The 25,673-nt window shown below is 35.9% G+C and overlaps 3 protein-coding genes across 4 annotated transcripts; 1 reads left to right on the plus strand and 2 right to left on the minus strand.

The window, feature by feature from the left end:
* Positions 1-2,152: 2,152 nt before the first annotated feature.
* LOC141814073 (histone H3-like centromeric protein CENH3) lies at positions 2,153-5,249 on the minus strand. Its single transcript, XM_074702074.1, has 8 exons — positions 5,146-5,249; positions 5,019-5,053; positions 4,905-4,941; positions 4,626-4,750; positions 4,433-4,507; positions 3,191-3,266; positions 2,296-2,611; positions 2,153-2,193 (listed from the first exon to the last, which is right to left on the minus strand). Exons 1-7 carry the CDS (start codon positions 5,243-5,245, stop codon positions 2,559-2,561), a joined length of 501 nt encoding a protein of 166 aa, XP_074558175.1. The 5' UTR covers positions 5,246-5,249; the 3' UTR covers positions 2,153-2,193; positions 2,296-2,558.
* A 1,991-nt stretch (positions 5,250-7,240) lies between these two features.
* Positions 7,241-12,042, minus strand: LOC141813468 (uncharacterized). The gene is made up of 8 exons (XM_074701437.1): positions 11,426-12,042; positions 10,844-10,937; positions 10,167-10,538; positions 10,029-10,081; positions 9,487-9,524; positions 8,887-9,205; positions 8,430-8,731; positions 7,241-8,260 (listed from the first exon to the last, which is right to left on the minus strand). Exons 1-8 carry the CDS (start codon positions 11,990-11,992, stop codon positions 7,642-7,644), a joined length of 2,364 nt encoding a protein of 787 aa, XP_074557538.1. The 5' UTR covers positions 11,993-12,042; the 3' UTR covers positions 7,241-7,641.
* A 3,671-nt stretch (positions 12,043-15,713) lies between these two features.
* LOC141813937 (phosphatidylinositol/phosphatidylcholine transfer protein SFH8-like) lies at positions 15,714-25,673 on the plus strand. Of its 2 annotated transcripts, XR_012600413.1 has the most exons (16): positions 15,714-15,808; positions 15,881-15,968; positions 18,002-18,296; positions 19,011-19,110; positions 20,905-21,171; positions 21,279-21,356; positions 21,438-21,539; positions 21,617-21,666; positions 21,755-21,854; positions 21,940-22,038; positions 22,125-22,241; positions 22,850-22,982; positions 24,209-24,603; positions 24,808-24,882; positions 24,967-25,132; positions 25,572-25,673. XR_012600413.1 is itself a non-coding variant. In XM_074701945.1 (15 exons), exons 2-15 carry the CDS (start codon positions 15,935-15,937, stop codon positions 24,985-24,987), a joined length of 1,866 nt encoding a protein of 621 aa, XP_074558046.1. In that variant the 5' UTR covers positions 15,714-15,808; positions 15,881-15,934; the 3' UTR covers positions 24,988-25,269. The 2 variants fall into 2 exon arrangements, 1 of the variants encoding a protein (XP_074558046.1); XM_074701945.1 differs by lacking the exon at positions 25,572-25,673 and having other exon boundaries at positions 24,967-25,269.

A 25,673-nucleotide genomic window follows, 5' to 3' on the forward strand; every position in this document is an offset into this window, starting at 1 on the left:
GGTGGACTCTGGGAATTAGTAGTGTTTCTAATCGAGATTTGAAAGAAAATGAGTGATATGGAAGCCGTGGCGAGCTACGTCACGGACATCAAGCTGCGGCTTGGTCTGACAAGCTTCAATGCGTCGGAGAAGCCGATCATGAGGGGCAAAAAGTATGCACTTCCAAAGGATAAGATCGACTTCATCGATTCTTTGCCGTAAGGCGACTCAAGTTGAAAGAGTGTCGATATATCCCTGGTGACAAAATAAGTTTTGATTTTAGATTAAAAATGTGAACTTTATATTTTAGAGTGGTTCTATGTTTTTATCGGTAGTTATTTAATGAAATATCAAGGCACAACTAAAGATGAAGACGAAGATAGATATCACCTGATTGTTTGTGAAAGTTAAGATAGATGGGACTCCTTACTTAAAGAAGAGTGATCTTAAAATTTACAAGGAATGTAAGGAGCTCAATGAAGTCTTGAATAGTATGTTCATATGATTTTTCATAGGTGAACAAGCATGACTTAATTACTGCTACCATAAAAAACTAATTATGTTTGCATTTTTCAATAGTTATTAATTTAAATTATTGATTTTCGCATTGAGAAATATCAAGAAAAGAAATTGTACTGGATGTGAATATGCTATCACTTATACAAATAAAGATGATGACTTGATGTTATTAGAGATGTTCCTTTTGAGTGAGTATCATGCAATAACTTGTGTGTATTTAAGAAATTATTTATTTTTCTTATAAATTAATAGAAATATTTTTAATAGAACATTTATATTTTCTTACAAAATACTAAAGATAATGCAAAGATATGAAACAAGAGTTTTAAAATTAACATAAAAAATCAATCAGACATACATAGATATACAAATGGAAATTGAGTGTTTATTTTATGAAATTAATTATTTATACAAGTTTATAGATGTTGAACAAAAAAAAGAAAAGATTATAAATAAATTTTAGATCACCTTATTGTTCCTATTTAAATAAGAAGTTAAAAATATGAAAAGAAAAACTATTTTGACAATCAATCCAAAACTCTAGCAATGATCTCAAATTGTCGTTGACTTGATTCAGTGTCCTTGACATAGCTCGTTACAACTTCCATGTCATTCACTTTCTTCCAAATCTAAATAAAAACACCATTGATTCCTAAAGTTGATCACAAATCGATGCAAAACACTAACATTAATCTTAAATCATCGTCAATTTACCATGTCTTTTTATACAATTGGACGAAGGCGAAAGGGACGATAAAGGAAACTCATCGACATGGAGATGAAGGAGGGTTAGATATTAAATTTTTTTAATAAAAAAATAAAATACTTCAAAGGTTTTTTTATTCAAATGAATAATGAAAAGGAAAAAGAATATTATAAGAAAGAGATACGTGATTTAATCCACTCAAAAAATTGAAGTACGCATTTTGAATAATATGCAATTCAATAAAATGGTAAAAAAATAAATATCCAAACTAATCGAACTCTTTATTTGGTTTCCTCTCGAACAATTGTTTTTATATCAAAATAATATTATTGTCTACAACGTAAAATCATCTTAATTAAATTTAAATAATTTAAATTAACTAAGAGCAATTTTAATCAATATTGTAGTTTTGACTCACTTTAATCAATATTAAAATAATAAAAAAGGCATTTTTAAAAAATAAATTAAAATAAAATACCCTTTTAATATATATTTTTTAATATAAAAAATTCCTCTTAATAATAATAAAAATAAATGCACTCTTTACCCAATTCCAATTTATCGTGTCTCATACTCTTCTTCAATAAAAGGTGAAATCTATCACCCTAACGGCCTCACACGATCGGTCCCACGATCATCTGTGAGGAGATAAATCAAAAAATTACAATTAACCACAATAGTAAAAGATATTGCCTTGACTTCGTCGAAATTCAACTCTTGCCCAATCATGTCTCATACTCAAATCATGCTTACCTCAACAATTCATATCCAAAATGCATAAATCTTATTACTACATAGCTCTATGCAAACCCTAAATAGTCGATCGGCTGTACCGAGTATCTTTGAAAGTTAACCTGCTTGAGCTACCCTATTCATAGGAGAGGGGAAGGCATCATCATCCCTCCCTCACCTTCACTACACAAAAGGTTTAGTAGTAGAGTAGAAATAGGGGCAAGGAGAACCTAACTTGGTTGGCATTTTGTGCTTACCTATCAAAGATGAGCAACATAAAGAAGAGATCCAAAACGATGCTTCGATTGGACCAGAAAAGGCAAAAGCTAAACCAAATAGAGATGAATTAGCCAACTCACTTGAGAGCATAATTAGGCAGTATTTGAAGAAAGCTTCACAGTTCAATGACCATCTCGTAATTAGACGAATCGATAATTCGAGGATTCAGTATGGCAATTCAATGCAGTTGGCTCCTGCAAAATACACATCAGCTACACTTTCAATGTATCGGAAAACATTTTCAGAGTAAAGACTCAAAGAGGTACATGACAATGGTGTTGCTGGCTCAAACAACAGTACATGGTCCTGTAAATGTCAGATTGGCTTATCCTTTCAGCCTATCTCACCAGTGTCGCCTTCCTCCTATCCGCCTAGCTAACTGTATGTCTTTCTGCACTGCAACCAAATACGAGAAAAATCGTAAGGAGATACGAGCAAATTGAGAGTGGAAGAGAACCTCAAAGTTTCAATCTAACTGAATAATCATATACTATGATGCGATGACTTTGTAGTCAGTTCGTGTTACCTAAATTAACGAAATGAACTGACAATGCTGGCTCTACAAAAAGCATCAAAGTCAATTGGTACTAGGAAGTTTCCCTCTGTAAAAAGGATTACCGGATAGTTTCTACACCATCAAAGCATGACTTTTAAGCTTGCCTTACTATCATACATCTTCTTACATGTACTAAATGTGCCACCTCAACTTAATTCCACATGTAAAATTATGGGCTAATGAGGTGGCCTTATTAGGCTTGCAACGCTTCCACACAAGTCCTCTAGTTCCAAATGCAAACAAACCAACCACCAGAGCATCAGGCCAACCTCCTATTGACCCTACGCCAACCTCTGCCCACTGCAGTAGCAGATGCCTAATGACCACCTACATCCTCTCTTTAATATCTTGTAGATAACTTCATTTTATCTATTGAAAATGAGATGAAAAGGCCTAAAATACATGCTAATATGACTTACTAAGAGTAACACGCTTTGCATGTATTGAGCATAGATATGCGTCTTCAAACATTGCTTGCAAGTGGCATTCTGCTGCCTACAAAAAATTCAACTAATAAGCAAAGTGTATATATAGAGAAAGTTGTTATAACAATTTAATCAAATTAACCTCTCAAATGGTGAAAGAAGAAAGCAAAGGACTGTAGTTGCATAAAAGTCCAGTTGGAAAGTGAATTTTTTTCTAGTTCAAAAACTGCAAGAATAAATGGTCGCATGTATTTGTTCATGTGTTTGTTTGGGGGAAAAGTCCACATTTTCAATTGAAAATGTCTATAGCTAAAATAAAAATAAATAATTATTTATGCAAAGGACAATTGATCTCTCCAAACAAGATAAAATTATGCTATATTATCTCAAATGTATATATTTTCTTGTGAAACTGCTATCAGACACATTTTCAAATTGTTTTGTCCCAAAAGAATGTAGATAGTACCTTGAATTTACAATGCAAATGTGAAAGAACTGGATACTGAAATGCATTATCTAACTAGCAAATAAGCTAAGATGAAAATAGAGCCTCTAATTATTTTTTAAAAAAATAGAAACTAGCAAAAGATAATATATAAACCAACTGGGGTTTGAATTTGGCTTAAAGAACAAGTTCAAGCAAAAAATCAAAGAATATAAGGTGCTAAATCACTCATGGTTAACTAAATCTGGTATATTCAGCACCCATTAGATGACACTTCATGAGAAAAAAAAAGCAGAGAATGAATAATACAATAATGAAATAAGAAGTATCACTTCAAGAGTAGAATGAGTTCGTCACAATGTTCTACATAATAAGTAATAAGAGTACACTGCAATTCCTCTAAATATCTTTTTGGTTATTGTAACTCCAATTGGATGGCAATCAATTCAAATGCATGTTTGTTAATCTAGGCTTCAGCCAAGTACAAGTAGGTTCAGTTCAGAGCAATATACATGGAAAATTTGGTGTGCCTTGTTGTTTGATTAAGTTATGTTGACTGATCTTTGTAATATAAAGTAAATGCAAATTTATAATAATTAATTTTCTATCAATCAATTAATGCAAAAATATCAACAAAATTTGACTAAATATATCAGGACAAATTAGAAGAAAATCCACATTTATAATAATTAATTATCAAATAATTAGTTAAAGCAAAAAATATTTACAAAAGATGACCAAATCTCTCAGGACAAATTAGAGGAAACAAGTGAAAAATCTAAAGCACATACCTCTTGAAGCGCAAGCATAGCATCGGGGGTCCACCGAGTTACTTCCCTGCTATAAAAACCAGTGATTTCCCTAATCTATATACAACAACAGACATCATGAGAAGCAAATCTAAACAGCCTTATTGAACCTGAATCACAAAACTCAAAAGAACAGCTGATAACTATCGCATAGATACATTATGATGACACTCACAAGTCTGGCAAATGGAGCAAAAGGAATTAGCAGCTTAGTCGACTTCTGAAGCCTCCTAATCTCACGTAGAGCTACTACTCCAGGCCTAGATCGCCGAGGCCGCTTTTCAGTCTGCCTCTGCGTTCCTAACTCCATTCATATGTAATGAACAAAAAAACAACTTTCTCATTCAAGTAGCAAAGTATTCCCTTTTCAGGTTACTTAGGGTGAACGCCGAAAGAAAACAAAATGGATAGCTCTCACATCTAATTAAGCACACGATGCAGAAAAAGTGAAAACCTTGATGCGCGTCCTCCGAACTGGCCCCCGTGTCACTCTGTGGGTGCAAAATCCAAAAACCTAGTCAGCGAAAGAAACGCTAAAACCCCCAAAAAAAAGAAGTCAGAAGCACACAGGAGCGGTACGAGACGGGGTCGCGGCCGCGGTAGCTTTAGTTATCAACAGCAAGCGCAAGTGACGAGAGATGTGAGAAGGTGAACGAAGTCAGCGAAAAGACAGAAGAAATGGTGAACTGGAAGACCTGCTGCTTTGCGCCTGGCACTGGGAGACTCGGTGAACTGGAGGCGCTTCCGATGGGGGCGAGAGGGGCCTCTCATTGCTGCGTGCTTCGTCCTCGCCATGGCAAGAAGGGCACTCGCGAGGGGAAGAATGCGACCGGAGAAAGAGAAGGGTTTTGGCCAGAGGAGGAAGGAAATATCCGACCATTCAGATTACGAATCGTAAAGCAGCTGAAGCAACGATGGACCGTCCAGATTTACTGCACGCATGTCTGGGGCTAAATGCCGCTAACATTTCAAAAATAGGCCGGCGGGCTTTGGATCCGGTTCGACCGAGCCAAAATTTAAAAATAAATAAATAAATAATCGGAAATTCTCACTGTGCTGTCCGGAGCTGAATTTTAATAAAAGAAGAGAATAAAAGAAAAAAGAAAAGATATAGAATAGAAATTTTTAATAAAAATAAATTTTATATTTTATTAATTAGCTTATTATAAGAGGGGGAAAAAGAAAAGAAAAGACATTATTTGAATGTGAAAAGTATTTTAGGCATAAAAATATAAGTAAGACATTATTTTAATAATTTTTAAAAGAAGGAATGTCATATTGATGTGGATTCTGAGTGGTATTGTGTAGCAGAGAAGGTCGAAAGTCAATATGACGTGGCAAGACAGAGTCAATGGTCCAGCCCCTTTTGATCGGCCCCAACCACAACAGCATTCGGCTTGACTTCCATCAACCCAACTTGACTTCTATGGCCCTCTAACCGACCCGAAGATCAATTCGGCCATGCTAGGTCACTCTGTCAGTTCAGTCAGGCTCAGTCATTCTGCTCGGACACTCTGTCAGCTCGACCATGCTCGATCACTCCGTCAGTTCGATCATGCTCGATCACTCTGCTCAGCTTCAGCCGACCCAGACACCCTACTTGATCTTGACTCGGGTACGACCCTTTTAGCCACCTTTAGCACTAGAGGACAATCAAGCGTGTGAACCCTGTCAAAGGGTCAGGGCGGTTACTAGGTTGTCAGACCTGGTTCCCTAGATCCTCTTCTATCCCTACTCACGGCTAAAAGGCAAGAATAATCCGCACGCCCGAGTGATGAGGTGGTTACGAAGTGGCAGGCTTGGTCCCCTAGATGCCATCCTATCAGCGCACTTGTCGGCAATTCGCATAACCTGTCCCCTTCAAACACAACACTAGCCTGTCTCGGGTCAGCCATACTATTCCCTCGAGCGGGTATATAAGCTCCCTCCTTAGGTATGGAAAAGCTCTCTGGAATCTGGTTATTTTCCACTTCTCGTTCTTCTTTCTCTCTGCTTTTGCTGACTTGAACGTCAGAGTGACCTGTCGGGAACTCCTCGACACCCAGCTAATCCGCTTATTCAGTTTCTATTTACATGTCCTTGCACAAACAGGATCGACGACGATTGAGATGACATAATCTTGATTGATGATTTGACTGTCTACGATATCCAGCCGGAACACATGAATAAAAGGTGGGAGTTCTTTTCCTTTTCTATCTTAATATTTATATATAAAAATCAAAAAAATGCTTTTATTATGTACAAATAAAAATCCTGTGAAGAAATAAAGATAAAGAAATAGCTAAATAAACAGACAGAAAATGGAAGAAATTTATAGAAAAAGAATGTGGAAATATTTCACTAACTTGTTGATCTTTTGGTAGAAGGAAATGAGAACTTTGTTTTTTCGTCATTTTTTTTAAAGAAAGGAAACTTGAATTTTAAAATTTGAAATATTAATAAAAATGTCAAAAAAATCTTTTTTTAATTCAAGCTCCTTCTAGATAAATAAACAGATTTGGATCCTTCTCTTTTCTATTTTCACTAAAGGAAACAGAAAAATATAGAAGAACCATACAAATCTTTGTCAGCTTAGTTTTGTTCCTAATTCCTTCACATATGGCAAAAAGCTTTCCAAAGGCAACTATTAAGCATAATTTCAATGAACTTTTAAAGTTATGTTTCATTTCACAAACCATATTTACCAAAAACATGCTAACAATTGCTTAATTTAGTAGTAAGCGAATTAGATCCTTGACATATATTATTAATGCGTGACTGATGGATCGAATTTATATAACAGGCCTGTAGTTTGTTGTTAGAGAATTTACTCTAACTCAGCAAAATTACAGAACTATAGTCTGGATACATAAAACATTCTTCTCGAGGTTGAAACTTGTTTTACAACATCTAGATAAATGCACAATGTGTATCAGAAGTTACTGCTTTAATCAGAGCAGTATGACTCAAAAAGTTCTTTTGTGAGTTTAGAACCACTGATCATGAGTTCTGGAACCAATGATCCAGCAAGCATACTTCCCCCATGATGAAATTAGTTGACAAAATCGAATACTGTTTTCTATTGGCTCATCCTTTGAAGTTCAGTAATGATCACTGTGACCAAGGTCACTAATCCAGAACCAAGCTTTCGGGCATCGAATATCAGTGTGAAACATTCTCATAGACAAAAACTCTATTTGTTCTTTCCTGTTCTATCTTGCTTTGGTACCCCCATTGTCTTCAACTTCGATTAGTCTTCCGCGAAACCATCTCTTCTTCGATTTCACAGGAAATGTGCTGGAAGGTAGACTAGTTTCCACTCCTGGTGCTTCACTATCCCCTTTTGAAGGATCTTTTTCATATTTCATTGACCTACTGATGAATGAGCTGTCGCTGTTTTCCACTCCCTTGGCCACACTTTTGGTGTCCAAAGTCAAACCAACATCTATGGATTCTGTGCTTTGAGTTGCCGTCAATGGTGTCCAACCATTCACTGCAGTTTGTGATGAGAACTTGCCCAAATTCATATCTTTTGGGCGAATTTCAGTGGAGATTGGATGATGGAAACCATTTACAGGCCTTTGATCTAATTTTTTGCTGTTTGGTAGCCCTGAACTGGACTGGAAATGATTTAATTTTCCACTGGAGTCTAAAGTTTTTTCATCTCTAAACTCTTGCGTTGTCGATGTTCCAGCCTCTATGATCCCAATGGATCGTCTTGCCTCAGCAATGAGCATTCTGGTTTCCATAAGTGAAGCCTGTGCAAGTGGACTCTTCGGCGCAGCCATCTCAAGGGTTTTTGCAGCCTTCTCAGCTTCAGCAATTAGCAACCTGACGACCAAAAATGTAGATGGTTAAAATAAGTAATAAAGCCAATTTAGAGTTAAAAACTAAGTGATTTACTCGAACTCCAATAAATTGAATATCTAGACTGCATCGACAATGTATCACTGGAATCGAAATGGTAGCTTAATTGAGTTAGAAGTCAACATCAACTTACTTTGCCCTTTCAGTGGCATCTTTTGCTTCCTTTGCTGTTCGCTGCTCCTTTATTTTCTTTAGAATTTTGAATTTATAACTTGCCATAGGGTCTTTATATGAAGGAGTGGAGTTCTTTCTTTTCTTTGAGCCTACTTCCTTGGGGCTTCTGTTCACTTTTGTGATGCTATTGGATTTTGTGGTTTTCTTTGGCACTGCGACTCTCGTACAAGGTGTGCTACTAGGTTTTCTTTGAGTTCTTTCTCTTGGATTAGACGTGGAATGATACTTGTGCAACGCACTGCAAACTCGAGCTCGATATTCCTTGAATAGAAATAAAAGTCAGATAGTACCCTTAAGTTCTCATAGAGCAAAGAAGAAAGAATAGAATGGAAAAACAAATTTGCTACCTACCCATGAAACTAGTGTAACAAGATGTTTCTGAAGAAAAAATTGTAACGATAAAGGAACAAACTTACATGATCAGTCCATTTGGCCGAGATTGCTTCTGAAATCTTTCTACGCTGCTCAGGCGATTTTGGTGCCCGCTTGTTCCCTTTGGGTTTAGGCATTTGTTTCCTCTTCACGATGCTCTCCACCCACTCCTGCTTTAGTTGTCTTTCCAGCGTATTAAATGAATCCCATTGTAGCTCATATTCACCAGCACAACCCTTTCTAGCAGATTCAGCTATAATGTTCTTCCACTCAAAAAGACAACCATCCTGAACTGACAGCCTTTGTCGTCTTCTACGCCAACCCTCACGCACTCCTACACCAATTTTCGCTCTCGTTTCCTCACTAAAAAATACAAAAAAAGAAGGAAAAAAAAAGTACTGAGAACAATTTTAAGATACTACAGACTTGGTGAATTTTGGTTAGCAATGAAACTTTTGTTGTTTTGCATACGAATTATGCCACTAAATTTGACTTGTAAATCTTTAGGTTTTCCAAGGAAAAGACAAATAAAGCATAGATTTGAGCATTTCACAGAAATGAACATTATAAAAAAAAAGCCTCATATCAAATGGAATCCATAGATCATTCATACAAGAAATTCTAGAGCATAGAATCCAACTAACCTTTGAGCATGTCCCAGAGTTGTTAATTTCATTTTAACCTGCACCCCAATCAAGATACACATGAGACGACAATGAATTCAGAATAATCTAATTGCATGCTTTGCCTACAGTAGAAATAAAGCAAAAAACTAAACATTCAGTAGCAAGAAAACTGGGGGAAACAGGTTTGATTGCAGAAGGTCTGGAATCTGTCAAATCAGTGAAGAAAGAGGGAAAAAAGAAGTTATGAATGATTCCAGATAGCTCAGATAGAAAACAGAAGGATTTTGCGAATCTTCAAGGCAAGTTTGTCAAAAGAATGAAAAGCAGATCTAGCAGGCTGATCCACTTTCAGTAGAATGGGAACATTCAATAAATAGTTAGAGAGAAACAATAAACTTAACAGGATATTCACAATTAACTGAGAACTGACTTTTTCTTTTTTATGTGGATTCTGAATTCATCGGGTTGCCATTTTTAAAATAGATGATAAATCTGATTAGATTTTCTAACAACTGTTTGAGCATACTGTTGCACCATTCCTAGTTCTTACATGACGTCACCTTTGGGTTCTGCATTGCTAATTTGGTCCCCTCTCGGATGCGCCGAAGTGTTTCTGCAAGGATGTTTATGAATATGCAGATGATGAGAAAGATGAATTTCATAAAACATTGGAAGGTCAGTGAACTTCAAAACTGTACCTGCACTGTGTTTTTTCCCCTTGTTCCATGGGACATTCCCCTTATTTGCTTTAGAAATCCTTGTCCTTCTCAATCTTTCTCTATCATCAATTTCATCCTCATCATTTGTTGATTCAACTTGAACCTCTTGAACATCCAAGTCAGAAACAAGTAATATCTTAGCATCACAGTCAGATGGAATAAGACATCGTGGGCTGGTAGTAGCAACTGCCGTCATGAATTGTCTATGTCTATTGTCAAGAGAAAGGCTTTGAAGGATCTGTCTTTTGGCCTGTTGATTGTTCCACTTCATACCGAAATTTCTCCCCTTAAGGGATGAAATTCCAAGTGCATCTCCCTGATTTTTGAAGAAAGTTTGTGAAGCAAAATAATCTGTAGACAAACACCAGATGAGAAAAGGATGAGCTTTCATGAACTGTGATTTACTACTTCTATATAAATATAATTGCAAGACAAAGAGAGGATCGATACTGCCTTAGCTTAGGAATATTGAATTGAGGAACTTATATGAAAGCAAGAGAAGTAGAATAAAGAAGCACAAATATCATGAACCCATCAAGATAGGATACCCTTAATTAAACTCAAATGTGTGGAAAAGATTCCTTCCAGAAGATAAAAGATATAAATGTTAAGTTTACAATTCTAAGAAGTTGCTGGAGTCACAAATCCAGGTTTACCTGTTCGTGCACTCCTCAATTTCTCTAGGATAGCTTTATCTTCGTTCTCAAACGACCAATAGAGAGCTAGTGCAAATGAATCAGGCATGCACACCTATAAACAATGTGTTGACAAGTATCAGAAATTGCTTAGCTTAAGAAAAAAAATTGTTCTGAAATTCTCATATATGAAAAAAGGATACTGATCATCAGGAATGAGAGTGAAATCAAAAGGTGCAACCTGAAACTAAAGCTGGTACTTGTTGCAAAGAGTGTAAGAAGATAAACAGGTGATCAATCTACCAATTTTGATAAACAAGAAGATGGTTATTGACAAGCAATTATTCTTCGAGAAAAGGATAAGAAAAGAACATCTTCAAAGTTTCTAGCGAAAAAGATGACGACTGACTATGGAGCTTAATGGAGTAATTGCACAAGTTGAAAGTTACAAGTGTAGGCAGTAGCAAATTGAAATATGTTATGAATGCAGAATGAACTATAAGCCTGAAATATGTGTGACACAAGTTGGAAGATACAAGGGCAAGTTGAAATTGTCTCGGATTTCGTAAGATACAAAACATTAGCTAATTATCAAAGACCAACCTGAAGCTTAAGTTTATCTGAGAAGAAGCCAGCGACCAACGTCACGGCTGCAGAACCCATCAGCAGAAGAGAAAGAACGAAGTTATCGTGGCCATTTTCAAGTTGAGTAGAACTGATGTGAAAAGAGGAGAGAACCGTGTGACACCAAGAAGAATAGGAGAGATGGCATGGGAAGGAGGATGCGGCGGACAAAAGGGCGGCGCAGGGACTGGCAGCAGTCAAAAAGACACCCAATAAGACGGCAACCAGTGGCGGACCACTGGGAGCACTGAGGGCTTCAAGAAGCGAACTCAAGGGGGAAGCGCCGCCGCCAAATTTTGGTTTTTTCCGCTGTATTTCCTCGCCCTTTGCCACCCCATCGGAAGAGGAAGAACACGACGAAACTATGCCAAGATTATCTTGGGCTGGAGGGGGAAAGAACCGACATTTCGGGAGGCGATTGCATCTGACGAACAAAGGGTTCCATCTCAGAGCAGAAGAAGGCGGCGCCGCCATAGGTTTGGCTCGCTGGCGGAGGTCGTAGATTGCTGGAGGCAGGAGGAACACAGTTGCGGTGGAAGAAGCCATACAAATCCGACTTGTTTCGACGTAGAAACAAACTACCGCCTGCAATTTTAGAAGGATGAGGAAGCAGAGAGAGAGAGAGGAGGAGGAGGAGGAGGAGGAGGAGGAGGAGGAGGAGGAGAGAGCGCCGGTGGCTCACGGCGGAGCGAGGCTCAGATAAGGAATGACATTTTTTTAATATAGTTTTTAATATTTAATATGGAGGCGCCTTCTCGTGATAAGAAAAATAAGGAGCGTTTTATTTATTTATTTTTTGCCCAATTTTAAAGGTAGATCACAATGATGTCTGGGTAAATTATACTTATTTTCCTAATTTACATAAAATTAATGAACGGAAAAAATTGTACTATATGTTTTTTAAAAAGAAATATGTAATTTGATAAACTTGTTGTTGATAAAATTATACTTATTTATTTTTTAAAAGAAATATTATTTATTATATAAACTTCAATATTAAGCAGGAATCCACCACTTCAACGGTTCCACACGATCAATTTCACAATCATCTATGAAAAGGTAATTCGGGAAGCTGCAGTTGACCACGACGAAGGAGAACATTGTCTCGGTTTCGTCGAGATTCGAACCCTTGCCCACTTCAACAACTCTGCTGCGTTGTAACCAATTCACCTATTATGCCAACTCAATTCTATCTCGGGGCGCTTATTATATAAACAAAATATAGATACTTGTGTTTGTTGGGACTGATCAAGTGAGTGAATAATTTCTTTCACATTGATAGATTTGCATAGTAAATATTTGAAATAAATTGATAACATAACGCAAACACAATCAGTATTTGGTTCACAACCTCTCAATGTTCCTATATTCAAGGTCTAATTCTTGTGAATTGCCACTGTGAAATTTTTTCCTTTTTGGATATCTTCCAAAGACATAAAAGTCTTTTACAATCCTATTTTTACAAAGTAATACAAAATGAAACAAAGATACAAATACAAATAAAAGTAAAATAACTTTACAAATAAAAATTTTGCTTTAGACGTTGTTGATTACTTTAGAGTTCTCCTTGTTGATTTGAAAATATAGTAGTACTTTGTCCTCAAACTCTCAAAAATTGATGTCTTTAAATTTTCTTGAAATCCTCTTTCATAAGTTGTTATAAAGTTGTTAAACTGATTTTAACCTATCAATTGATTGTTCATCCCATCAATCGATAACTCCATCGAATCCGATCATTGTACATATAGAATGATTCTTATTAACTCAGTTTGATTATCATTAGTTAATTGCTCAAACTCAACAATCAACTGATATGCTCGACAATCAATTGATTGTGTAGAGCAATCAACTACTAAAACCTAAAATGCCTATTGACCCGTTGGACTCGAATGCTCAATCGATTGCAAAACCTTCTATTTGTATGAACAGTGACATCAATTGATTGTTAACCCCTAATAGTCAAGTTAAATGATCGAGTTCAAAAATTTCTATTCGTTGTTACAATGTCATCAATCGATTGCTCAAACTTAACAATCGATTGATGTACCTACTAGATTGATCAAAATCATCAATCAACTGATCGTGCAGCAAACCCCCTTTTAACCCCTCAAACTCCGAATTTGGGATTTAGGATTTCTCAAAAGATTGCTACTATCTAGCAATCGACTAATATCTTGGTTTCAGCCTTTCCAAGGCTAAATTCCTATCTTGCTTAGTATTCGATTAACCTTAATCTATTAGGACCTCCTTTATTTAACATCTAATCAACTTTGAACTACCGGACATTTTGTTGCCCAACATCCAATCAACCTTAACCCATTGAGACTTCACGCACCTAACATCCAGTCACTCTTGACCTGCTATGACTTTCTTATACTAAATATTCGATCTTCTTTGACTTGTTTGATTTTCACTTCCTTCTAACATATGGTCCTTCATAATCTATTAGACTTTCCATACTTGTCTAACATCTAGTTCTCCCCAATTTGTTATGACTTTCATCAATATGTCAAGCGTCTGATCTTCCATGATACATTTGAATTTTATTCATCTCGCATCAAATGTGCCGATCAACCTTGATCAACTTGGAATTCACTTCTCATGTCAAGTGTTTGGTCTTCCATAATCCATTTGGATTTCACCTCTTATTTCTAACCAATAACTGTTCGGTCAACTATAATTCATTTGGACTTTTCATTTTATGTCAACTTTTTGTTAGACTTTCGATCGTCAAATGTCCTGTCAATAATAACTCACTTGAACTTTTCATCTCATGTCAACTCTCTGTTAGACTTTTGACCACCAAGTATTCGATCAACCGTGACCCACTTGGATTTCATCACCGCCAAGTATTTTCAACTTTAATCTTTGCTAATCTAATTATATATTGATCAAATATTCAAACCAATAAGTTTCCAATTAATCACAAGACATCTATCCAATAATCCAATTGACACTTTGCATTGTAACAGAATAGTCAACTTCTTTAATCTTTAATTGCTTACTAACCAAGGTGAAGTTGAATCATAATTAATTGTTAAAAAATATATTTTAAAAATAATATTTTATGAATATAAATATTTAATCTTTGGCTGTAGATATGATTTATGTCATATTAAAATAAGCAAAACATTGAATTTAAATATCTGCAGGTTACATAGGTCTGATTTCTATTGTTTGTTTGGTATTTTATTTTATTATCTTTTTAAACAATTTTTTAAAAATAAATTATCTAATTTTTATTAATTTTTTGATAAATTTTTTATAAATCAATATAATAATAAAAGACCCAAAATACACTATTATGGCTTTATTTTAGAATTGCATTTTGACCAAATAATTTCATTTAAAGTTATTTTGATATATTTTTAATCAAAATAATATTATCATAGAGTTGCTTTGAATATAGAAACTCCAAGATGATTTTATTTTATAAAACGCTTTAACATGGTGTTTTTTATATAAAGTTACTCTAAAATATAGCACAAAATAATTTTTTATTGATACTTTAAATATCTAATTTGTAAAAAAAATTTATCGAATAAATCGAATTCTCTTTTGATAAATTTTAAAAGAGGATATTTGTAATGACATGAATATTTTTTTCTACCAATAGAAAGAATTAAATATAAATTTCGTGAAATCAATATTCTTTATATTTTAAGGATTGCAATTATTGCATGGATAGCGCCACGTATGGGAGACACTTCTTACTTAAAGAGAATATTTAATGTTCAATTAAATATTGTCATGGAATGACTTCCCCACTGTTATTTAAATAAATACAAACCAAAAGTGTCCACAAGGCCTAAAAGGAAATTTTCAATTCACCCCAAATTCTAGCTTCTTACTCAAATATTTCAAAAGGCCCTCCCAATTTTAAACAAATCACATTATCTTATAGCACTAAAATAAATCGATTTTTCTTCAAGGAAAAACAGAGAGTTTTGGTAATTTTGGAACTCCCAAGGGTCTTTCGAAAATGGAAACCAAGCGAAGGGGCGAAATAGAATTCGGGTGCGTCTGCCCACTTTGGGGCCCAGTCTCGGCGGAATGCTGGGCCCCGCACCACGTGGCGTCCCTTCCGTCCCACTGGGACAGCTTCCAGGCTGCTCTCGATCCGGTTCTTAATCCAAATTGCCTCCCGATTTCTCCGCCGCGGATTCGGCGATTCTTCTTCGGCTGCCGTCGCTTTACTCTCCGCTTCGTTACCTTTTTCCGTCGCCGGCGCTCCTCCGCTTTGACTCCCGATCACCGCCGCCTTCTGCTCTCCGATCGATTGATCTCGCGCATGAACAGGTCGTCTGCTTTCGGCGTCGTCGCCCCGGATCCGTCTCCACGTGCCATCCCGATCATTTGCAGGTAGTTCTAGCTTGGCCTTCCGCGAGATCCGGACGTTTTAGGGTTTTCGTTAGGTTACTAAATGGAATGCAGTTTCTTTGCAGGAGCAATTGAACAGTTAACGATCATCGTTATCCTCCTACAAATATGTCGGGGCCGCTAGATCGTTTCGCTAGGCCTTGTGAGTTGCTCTCTTCTCCTTGCCGGTCAGATTGCATGGATGGTTAGAAAATGCGGATATTTTTATTCTTTATTTGACCTTAGATCAGTCTGATCTGCTAGATTTTCTGGGGTGGTTTAGGCACAGTTATTGGGCCTGCTTGTTAAATTTAAAATTATTAAACTCATCATGGATCAATGTAATCTAAAAGCCAAATTTGTGATATCGCGCTGAATGTGGTGGCGCTATGATCGCTTACCTCATAATGACTGTGATTGATGGATTTGGTGTTTTCCAAGAATATTCTTTTCTTCTGCTGTAATCTCGGCATTTTGCAACTGTGTGGATTCTTGCTTATCTACAAGGTTATAGTGAGGAATGAATTGCTAATAAAATATAGTTGATTCAACGTGTCTAATCATGATTTAAGGGTTGTCTTTGAATCTGTCCTACCATCTTAACTGATATTCTTTCATTTGGCCAATTATTAGAGATACACCTAATGCTCTCTAATATATGTATATCTTTATTTTTAGCATTTCTGTTAATTCCAAAACATCAATTTTGGCATTTATTTTTCTGCTACATTGACATTTTATATTGATTTCTAATTGTCAACACTTTTTTTTTCCGTCAAACATTCCAGAGTCTTATGCCATTTTCTTTTAACCTAAGGGGCACAGAACAATTACACAAGACTAGAATCTCCTCTCAGCTTCCTTTTCACTTGAGGAGCACATGAGGCATTGATAGAATTGTTGTTCAATAATGTGGATTATCCTGCCCCCCGCCCCTAGGCTACGGTGCAACAGTAGGGTGCCTACGCAATCTCCTGGACATCTAAAGTTCGAGTCCCAGCTGCGGCACACTGCAGGATGAATTTCCTCCAATGGGAGGTTGAACCTAAGAAAGCTGAGCTGTTGGACCGCCCGCTGCGAGTGCTTCCGGATTTATCTTGATGGCTGTGGAAAACTTCCATGGGGCTGGACTGGTCATCTCCAAGATTAGTGGGTTTTAAGAGCTGGATACCTAGTGCTAAAAATAAATAAATAATAATGTGGATTATCCTGCTCCATTTACTTTTAACATATTTTCTATTTGAAATTGAGATGATGCCTTGGGAGTCCGTAAGACCGATCATTGTGTATTTTATTAAGCATTTTAGCCTAGTCAATGATTAAAGTTTCTTTTCAAATTTGGTCATAACAGTATATCACAAAAGATCATATATGAACTTGCAAGGCTATGGAAATTTCAGTGGCTCCTCAGTCTGCGAATTAGGAACAATTTTGGGCTATGAATTGGAATTTCAGCTATAATGCAGATGTCTAGCTTTGGTGTGTGACTCAATTTGTTCCACATCCTATGTAATGGGCTTGTGACTAATCTAGAGCAGAGGGTTTATATGGCTTAGACATGTCTGGTAGCATCAACTTGAGCTTAACTATTATCTAATGGTGGTCCATGCTTATAAAATCTGTAGTATATTTTCTTCATCAAGTTGCATTGCAGTTTGATAATCTTAGTTAGTTGAAGGAGTTCTCGAGGACAATTCATTTTAGTTTTCTTATCAGTTTACATTGTACTTGCCTAAATTAGTTTTCTGCCAGTAATTTTTGCTTCAGCATTAAGAGCCAGTAGCTGACAATGGGATACACCCACCCTGATTTTATTCAGACTGGGTTGTAACAGTATCTTTTTTGCTCAACTGCATTGGGAGCTTTACATATGGTTTTGGATTTGTTTTATCACTCCCTTTGATAATTCTATCATTCTTACATTGGAATCCAATTTATTGGTTACAAGATATAGATGCTACATAGTGTTTCTCAATTTTCTTTATAATTTTTCAGAATCATAGAAATTGCTATATGTTATATTCTTTCAATCTTTGGTCACCAAACCTTTATATCTATCAAACTGAATTTACTCCTTTTCAGTAAAATAAAATTTCCCTCATTGTGGCAAAGCAAATTGTTGTATTGTGTCGTGTGTATTGATTTTTGTAATTTGTTCCTTCATGAATCACATATAACTAACTTGATTTTTCATAGGCTTTGAGGGTTTCTCAAGTCATGATGAACGAAGAGAACGAAAATCAGATATTGAAAATTCGGAAGATGAAAGGAGAACAAAAATTGGTTCATTGAAGAAAAAGGCTTTGGATGCATCAAGTAGGTTTAAGCATTCTTTGAGGAAAAAGAATAGGAGGAAGAATGCCAACAGAGTTGTTTCTATTGAGGATATAAGAAATATTGAAGAACTTGAGGCTGTTGATGCTTTCCGTCAATCTTTAATTTCAGATGAACTGTTGCCGGTGAGGCATGATGACTATCATATGATGTTGAGGTAAATTTAGACATTATCAATATTTTTGAACTTGTCTTTCTGTAAACTTAATTTTCCAATATCCATAATTCTCTTGAAACTCTTTTTTATGGCAAGCAACTAGGCTGGATTAGCTAGATCCATACGTTTATTGTGTTAACTAAATTTATATTGAAATTCTTCTATTTCTTTTTTTTTCACTTTGATTTTGAAGTGATTCTACAAGCTTAATTATTATATTTTTATGAAATCTTAACATTTCATTTGCTTCTCCGTTTTATTCTTGTAACTTAGATTTTTTGTGCTGATCTAAGGTAAGGCTCATAGTCATGCTTGATTTTTAACTTTAATTTATTTTTCTTGTTATCCTTGGTGTAATTCATCTCTAGCCACTCTGTTTTGAGTTATATTTCAATATTTCTGATACCTATCGTTCATGGGTTGGCAAGATGTTTTTATTGATCTAAAAATTAAATTTTCTGATGTGGCTTTTTCAAATATCTGTTGCTTGAGTGCCCCATTCCTTTTGAACTAGTTACTTTTAGCTATCTATTGCTTAGTGTGGCTAGTATTGTTAGGTGGCTGGCAAGATGTTTCATTGTTTCAAAAACTAAATTTTCTTCTGTGGCTTCTCCGAATATCTACTTTTCGAGTGCCTCATTCCTTGTGAACTAGTTGATTTACACATGTCTTTATTTTCATGCTTTATATTTTGAAACATGTTTGCCATTTAAGGTTTCTTAAAGCAAGGAAATTTGATGTGGAGAAGGCAAAGCACATGTGGGGCGAAATGCTTCAGTGGAGAAAAGAATTTGGTGCTGACACTGTTATAGAGGTAGGATTACTTCAAATTTTAGTTCAACATGTAATTTTGATGATTTTTTTTTTTCAATTGTTGACATCTTTAGAATCATGATAAAACTCAATCTAGAACTATTTATGTGGGATCAACACCCTATTAATCTAATATCTCTAACACTCTCTCACTTAAGTTGGAGAATATATATAATTTATGTTCAACTTGTTACACAAACTAGAGAAACTTTCATAAGCAAAACCATTGATTGAACATGACAATAATGAAAGAAAACATAATATTTGCATGCAGGTGAAACAACAAAACCTTGATGAGTCAATGAAGACATATCTAATGATCCCTTTAACCTCACAGTCTAAAACTTTTAAATATTTGACGAGTACATAGACATTCATGGTGTGAACAAAGACCATTAGTGGTGGGTATCACATCAACATGAGGTGTGTTCATATCTAGGCTACTGAATAGCAAGCCAATGCTTATAGAGACGTTGGTAATGGTATGTTCAGTGAGGTGGGATTATCATAGGCTATGAAATCTCAAGCATAGACTGGTATTGACAGCCCTCAAGTCGGTGTGAAGTGTGGTTGTTGATAGGCTATTGGGTCACAGGTAGAGGTTGGTACCAGTGTTGCTAGCATCAATTGGAATGCATTGTAGTGAGCTTAGGCAAGCAGTTGGATTTATAGAAAAGGTTAGTAGTGGTTGTGCTCTCATCTGTCGGGTTTTGTGCCTGACTAGTGACTGGTGAGTAGGTGAAGCTCATCCTCTTGTAGGAAGAGGAGGATATCGCTTGTAGGTGTGAAAATGGTGTGTTAGCTTTGACGCTATAAGAAGAGCAGCAACTAGGTTGTGGTTATGCTCCTCAAGCAAGATGGTGAAAGTGGATAGTGGAGTCCATGCGATGTGGTGACTCCATGTTTTGCGTTGATTGAATTGGGAGCAGGTTGAAAGCTTCACTGCTCTAGCATGTGGTAAGCAAAGAATCATGGCCTATGATCACAATTCCCTTTTCTACTTGTGACACATAAGGGAGGGCGTGTGTCACTGCAACCGTGTGTAAGGAGCAACATAGGCAGCAATTGCAAATGAATACTAGATCGTGAAAGGGTCGGGTGACAAGTTGTGCTACTATCACATGAATGAGAAGACTTGTGCACTAGAAGGTTTCTTTGTGATTATAAAAGGCTATGTGGCGATCATCGCCTTGTTGCTTGTGTGAAAGCTACTTGCGGGAGATTTTTTAGTGCATATTTGGGGTTTCCCATGAGTAGGCAGGCGCAATGCATCCAAATTGCATAATGGATCCATTAAAGCAGATTGATGCAGAAACTCTTGTGCCTAGCTATCATGCAATTTGCGCAATGGTTGGGCATCACTTGAGAGGTCACAAGTGATTTGGACTCACATAGGTCATGTAGACATGGGAAGAAGGAGAGAATGAAGACTGCGGGGAGATGAAGATCAAGATGATGGGAAGCCACTGGTGGTGGCTTCTCCCTAGGGTATACTTCTTTTGGAATTCTCCAGCCCTCAAAGGGTGGCTTTGATATTATATAGATTTTTCAAAAAGGAAATATTGTATTGTAATGTATTTCAGAATAAAGAGAAAACTATTATATATATTTATATATTCATAACAAGACACTAAATCTAGAACTACGTATGGTTGTAACACAATTAGAAATCCTATTTGCAAAAATGAATCTCATTTTTTTAGCTTATTCTGAACATCAGAAGCCCATATTTTGTTCAAATTGATTTTTTTCCCTTCAAAATTTCAATATCTATCTGCATTTTGTTTTCCATCAGGATTTTGAGTACTCTGAATTAAATGAAGTTCTGAAGTATTATCCTCATGGCTATCATGGGGTGGACAAGGAGGGAAGACCGGTTTACATTGAAAGGCTGGGGAAAGTTGATCCTAACAAACTGATGGAAGTGACCACAATGGAGCGATATGTTAGGTACCATGTGAAGGAGTTTGAAAAGAGCTTTTTAATTAAATTCCCAGCTTGTTCACTTGCTATAAAAAAGCACATTGATTCAAGTACAACTATTCTTGATGTTCATGGGGTGGTATGGTATCATTCCAGATCTAGTTTAAATAATTGATTTTCTTTGCATAGAGTGCCCATTTGACTAATTCATATCTTCAATTCTTGCTATGATTACCCCATCTCTAGGGTTTGAAGAATTTCAGCAAAATTGCTAGAGAACTAATTCAGAGATTACAGAAGATTGACAATGACAACTACCCTGAGGTATAGCATCTTCTTTCAGCTAGTGACTTCTGCATTTGTGTATGAATATTGGCCTGTGTATTGATGAAATAATGTCTGTAGACCTTGCACCGTATGTTTATTGTCAATGCTGGCCCAGGATTTAGGCTGCTATGGAACACTATAAAATCATTTCTGGATCCAAAGACTACTTCAAAAATTCATGTAAGTTTCTTTCCCACACTGATGTGACTTGGACATGAGAATTTACATATTAAGATTGTTTTTAAAATTTCTACTAGGTTCTTGGATCAAAATACCAGAATAAACTGTTGGAGATAATTGAACCAAGGTGTGTGCTATACCTATTATTTTTACAGAATCTTTCATCATTAAGGAGACAGATGTTTCACATTATCTTTTGATTCTATCATTTCCAGTGAGCTGCCGGAGTTCCTAGGGGGTTCTTGCACCTGTCCAGAGCAAAGTGGCTGTCTAAAATCTGAAAAAGGTCCTTGGAAGGATCCCAATATACTGAAGGTTTCCTACCCAATTCTCATTTGCTGACCTTACCTTTCTTTTTTTTTAGTCCATTGTTTGTCAATTGGTTTTTGTTTATATGCAGATGGTCCTTAATGGCGAAGCACAATATGGTAGGCAAATTGTGACTGTTTCCAATGGTGAAGGAAAGATCATTGCTTATGCTAGGCCATCTTATCCAACAGTGAGCCTTCTCATTTCATTTTAGTCCCACTAAATTCTAATCTATAAGATGATGAACTTTTTTTTTTTGACTTTTTGCTGAAATAGATAAAGGGCAGTGATACATCTACTGCTGAATCTGGCTCAGATGCAGAAGACCTCACTTCTCCTAAAGCAACAAGGGTTTATTTTCCGAATCCTTGCTTGACCCCAGTACATGAAGAGGTACTTTACATTTTTTATTGTTTTAACTATGCCATTACTGTTCGATTGATTTTCATTACCTGCTGTCTAATGCTGTGTATCTTTATTTTGCTCACACTGTGGTAGACTTGCATGACTCGAGTGTTTTCTTTGTATAGGAATAACTTCTTTCTATTATTTTCATTTTGTTGTGAATTGTTGTTTTTGTGTGTTACTCTTCTCTTGTGTTTAATGTCTTGTTATTGGATGAATAGAAGGGAAAGATGGGAGGAGAAGGGAATGGGAAACAACTACAGAAATACATATTATTGATTTGTTTTATTTTATTTTATTTTCCCTGTGAGAACTAGCCACCCAACTACCTCCCATTTTCCCTCCTATTTATCCACCCACGTTAACAAGCAACAACTGAAATTGCTAATTTTGATGCTGTTTCATCGTGCTGATGATAATTGCTGAAAACATTCTGTTTAGTTTTCAAAATATGGACAAAAATTTTCTCGGTGGGAAAAGAGACTTTATACATTTTTCATTGTAGCTGTGTTCAAAGAGTCTCTGACGTTTGCTACTTCATAACAATATTTGATTGATGTTGATAGAGATTATTTATCATACTCTACTCAATGCAGACAAAAATGGTGATGGTAGCTAGTTCCTCTTCCGTCTTTCAAGAGTATGATGAACATGTTCCAATGGTAGACAAGGTCGTGGTCTGTGGACTTAAGAAACAAGTTTGCAGCAGATTGGTATATACGCCTAAAGGTTAACAATCCCAATATCTATAAGTTAATTTCCAATTATATTACTAACTCATTAAATTCTGCGTATCCATCCCACATAACTAACATGGCTTGAAGATGATGGAAAAATGGAAAATAATGTCATTAAAATGGCGTCCTGCATTTCTAAAAACAGAATCATCTTAGATCTTGCTTGGTTTTCCTTCATACTTTCTTTGCATAGCAGCAATTCTTTAACTACTGAGGAAATTGTTAGTTTTTGCTAGTATCTGATTCGAGTATGATTTAGCTATGTCATACAACAGCATTTTGTAGCCTACCAACTTCTTTTGACAAAAAAAATGCATAAACGCACAGAGGAGTTACACAAATAGTAGTAGCGAAATCTTGGATCCAAAATCAATAGGCAGTGTGTTCATTGCAACAATGTGCTAGTAAGCCTAACCTACTTATTTCTAATGAAACACTTCAACTATTTGATTAAAATTTATGATTCCGGTGATTGACAAACTGTTTCAAAATAAATACGCTGCTGAATCACCAAGATCTATGGACCAAAGAAATCTTTAGATTCCACATCTGTTATTTTGGACATGTAATTTGCAAGCTTGATTTTGGACATGTAATCACCAAGGTCTATGGACCAAACAAACTATACCATCTATAAGGTTGTAACAAACCAAGATGAGCTTGACTTATGTTCCGGCTTGCATATTTATCTTATTGAGCTTAGAAAACATATGATTATTAAAAAGCTTATCAAGCTTGCACCAAGCCTGCTTGAGCTTTTACCGAGCTCAACTAATGAATGCTCTCATAATTTAGTTACATAAACAAACCAATAAAACTTAAGATCAGAAAAAAAATGATAGTACCAAAGATATACACTTATTTATAATCTTTAAATATTTGAATAAAAAAATTAAAGAAACAAGATCAATATAGAGCCTTAAACAAATTTTTTCATGGATTGTTCATGAGCTTTGTGCATGAAATTGACTATCCAAACTTATTAGTTAAAGCTTATTTATTATATATATCTATTTCTATTTTTATACCACATGAACATAAAAAAACTCTTATCAATTTGAGTTTGATAGTCTTCATGAACATTTTAATGGACTGTCATCTTAATTAAAATGCACCTAGGAATCACAATTTTAATTTAGTCTTGATTCTTTGAATTTTGGAAGTTTTCTGATATGATTTTTGTCATGTAAGGTTGATGTTGTTTTGTTCTTATGGCAGGAGGCTCCATCTATACGTCCACCACCAAAGGAGTCAAAGCTCAAATGACTGTGTATGTAATGACCATCATCACATATCTCTTTGCACTGATTTGTACAGCCTCCAGCCATGTGTCAAAGAGGCTCCAGAATAAAATCTCTCAAACACATAGACACAACCCTCTCCTTTTAGTGGATTCTATGCCTGAAGAGGAATTCCGTCTTCTGTCATCTGTTCCTGCATCTGTAGAGGCTGACCTCCTTTCTTGCCTTAAAAGGAAACTAGGAGAGCTAGAAGAAAAGGCAAATGCCCTTCAAGCAAAACCTTCTGAAATGCCCTCAGAGAAAGATGAGTTGCTCAATGCTTCTGTCTGTCGTGTGGATGCACTCGAAGCCGAGCTTATTGCCACAAAAAAGGTTTGTTTAATCAACTAGTCGTTATTTGAATTTTCTTCCTACAATTTTATGATTTTGATTTCCCATATATTGTAAGTTACTTACAATCTATCTGTTAACTTTCATGTTACATCCTTTTACATATCTATGATAATTCCTTTATCTATGTTGACTAATACGCTTCACCTCATTCACAACTTTAACGTTTATCTGTGATGACCATAGGCACTGCATGAAGCTCTCATGAGGCAGGATGAACTTCTCGCATATATAGACAGTCAAGAGGAGGCGAAGTTGCGGGTTTGTTAACATCTCCTGTTTTTTTTTTCCTTCACTCCTGCTCTCTTCACAAAACAAATACCTAACTTTTTGTGCATTCTGCAGAAGAAGAAAATTTTCTTTTGAAGCAAGAGACTACTGATCTCTCTTCAAGCTCGCCAACCTTGTTCTTGCTCCTGCAGCTTAATGAACACAAGATTTTGATGTGAATCGTTGGAAGCACACCGGCTACTGGCAATAACTTTGGGGGAAAAGACTTTCACAGATGCAGGTAAGTAAATACCTGAAGTCTGTACCGTAAAACTTTCCATCACTTGCCAATTCGCGGTTGATGCAAATTGGAGTTTATCCATCATTTGACATAATTAGATCGATAGTGGATTTTATCGATCGTGAGCAAACAATTACTTCTTTTCTCAGTTTTGCTTACTATTTACTATCAATTTATGATCTCTTTCCAAGTAATCAAATGATAAAAGTCTTGATAGTCTTAACTATTGTAGATTGGTTATATGTGTTATTAGATATTTTGATACAATAATAACATGAAAAAAAAACTGTTTCTAAATGATATTTTGATCGATAATAACACAAAAATATTGTGCTTTATATTTTATTTTGTTGAGGTCTTAAGAAATTATGCAATTTGTTTTATGCTTAGTTCTTTTGAGATTATTATGCTCTGACCCTAACTTTCATACTGGATTTAGGTGGTTGACTAGAGTAAGTCAAGGTGGAAAGAGTTTAGCTGAGTTGTGTTTGCAGCAGACTTGAGTTCGCTGGAGTTAGGTTGATTTTAGCGAGACGAACAG

This window comes from Curcuma longa, chromosome 20, assembly GCF_044706935.1.
Source record: "Curcuma longa cultivar G26 ecotype Majalengka, Jawa Barat chromosome 20, ITB_CL_G26_1.1, whole genome shotgun sequence".
NCBI classification, from domain to species: Eukaryota; Viridiplantae; Streptophyta; class Magnoliopsida; order Zingiberales; family Zingiberaceae; genus Curcuma; species Curcuma longa.

Excerpts from the sequence above, each read along its gene's own strand:
- LOC141813468 (XM_074701437.1), bottom strand. The coding sequence starts at position 11,992 with ATGGCTTCTTCCACCGCAACTGTGTTCCTCCTGCCTCCAGCAATCTAC. Across the intron at positions 10,938-11,425 it reads CAGATAAACTTAAGCTTCAG|GTGTGCATGCCTGATTCATT; the intron begins GTTGGTCTTTGA and ends CATTGTTTATAG. Across the intron at positions 10,082-10,166 it reads GGGGAAAAAACACAGTGCAG|AAACACTTCGGCGCATCCGA; the intron begins GTACAGTTTTGA and ends ACATCCTTGCAG.
- LOC141813937 (XM_074701945.1), top strand. The coding sequence starts at position 15,935 with ATGTCGGGGCCGCTAGATCGTTTCGCTAGGCCTT. Across the intron at positions 21,357-21,437 it reads ACAATGACAACTACCCTGAG|ACCTTGCACCGTATGTTTAT; the intron begins GTATAGCATCTT and ends TAATGTCTGTAG. Across the intron at positions 22,242-22,849 it reads TGACCCCAGTACATGAAGAG|ACAAAAATGGTGATGGTAGC; the intron begins GTACTTTACATT and ends TACTCAATGCAG.
- LOC141814073 (XM_074702074.1), bottom strand. The coding sequence starts at position 5,245 with ATGGCGAGGACGAAGCACGCAGCAATGAGAGGCCCCTCTCGCCCCCAT. Across the intron at positions 4,508-4,625 it reads TTGCTCCATTTGCCAGACTT|ATTAGGGAAATCACTGGTTT; the intron begins GTGAGTGTCATC and ends TGTTGTATATAG. Across the intron at positions 3,267-4,432 it reads CTATGCTTGCGCTTCAAGAG|GCAGCAGAATGCCACTTGCA; the intron begins GTATGTGCTTTA and ends AATTTTTTGTAG.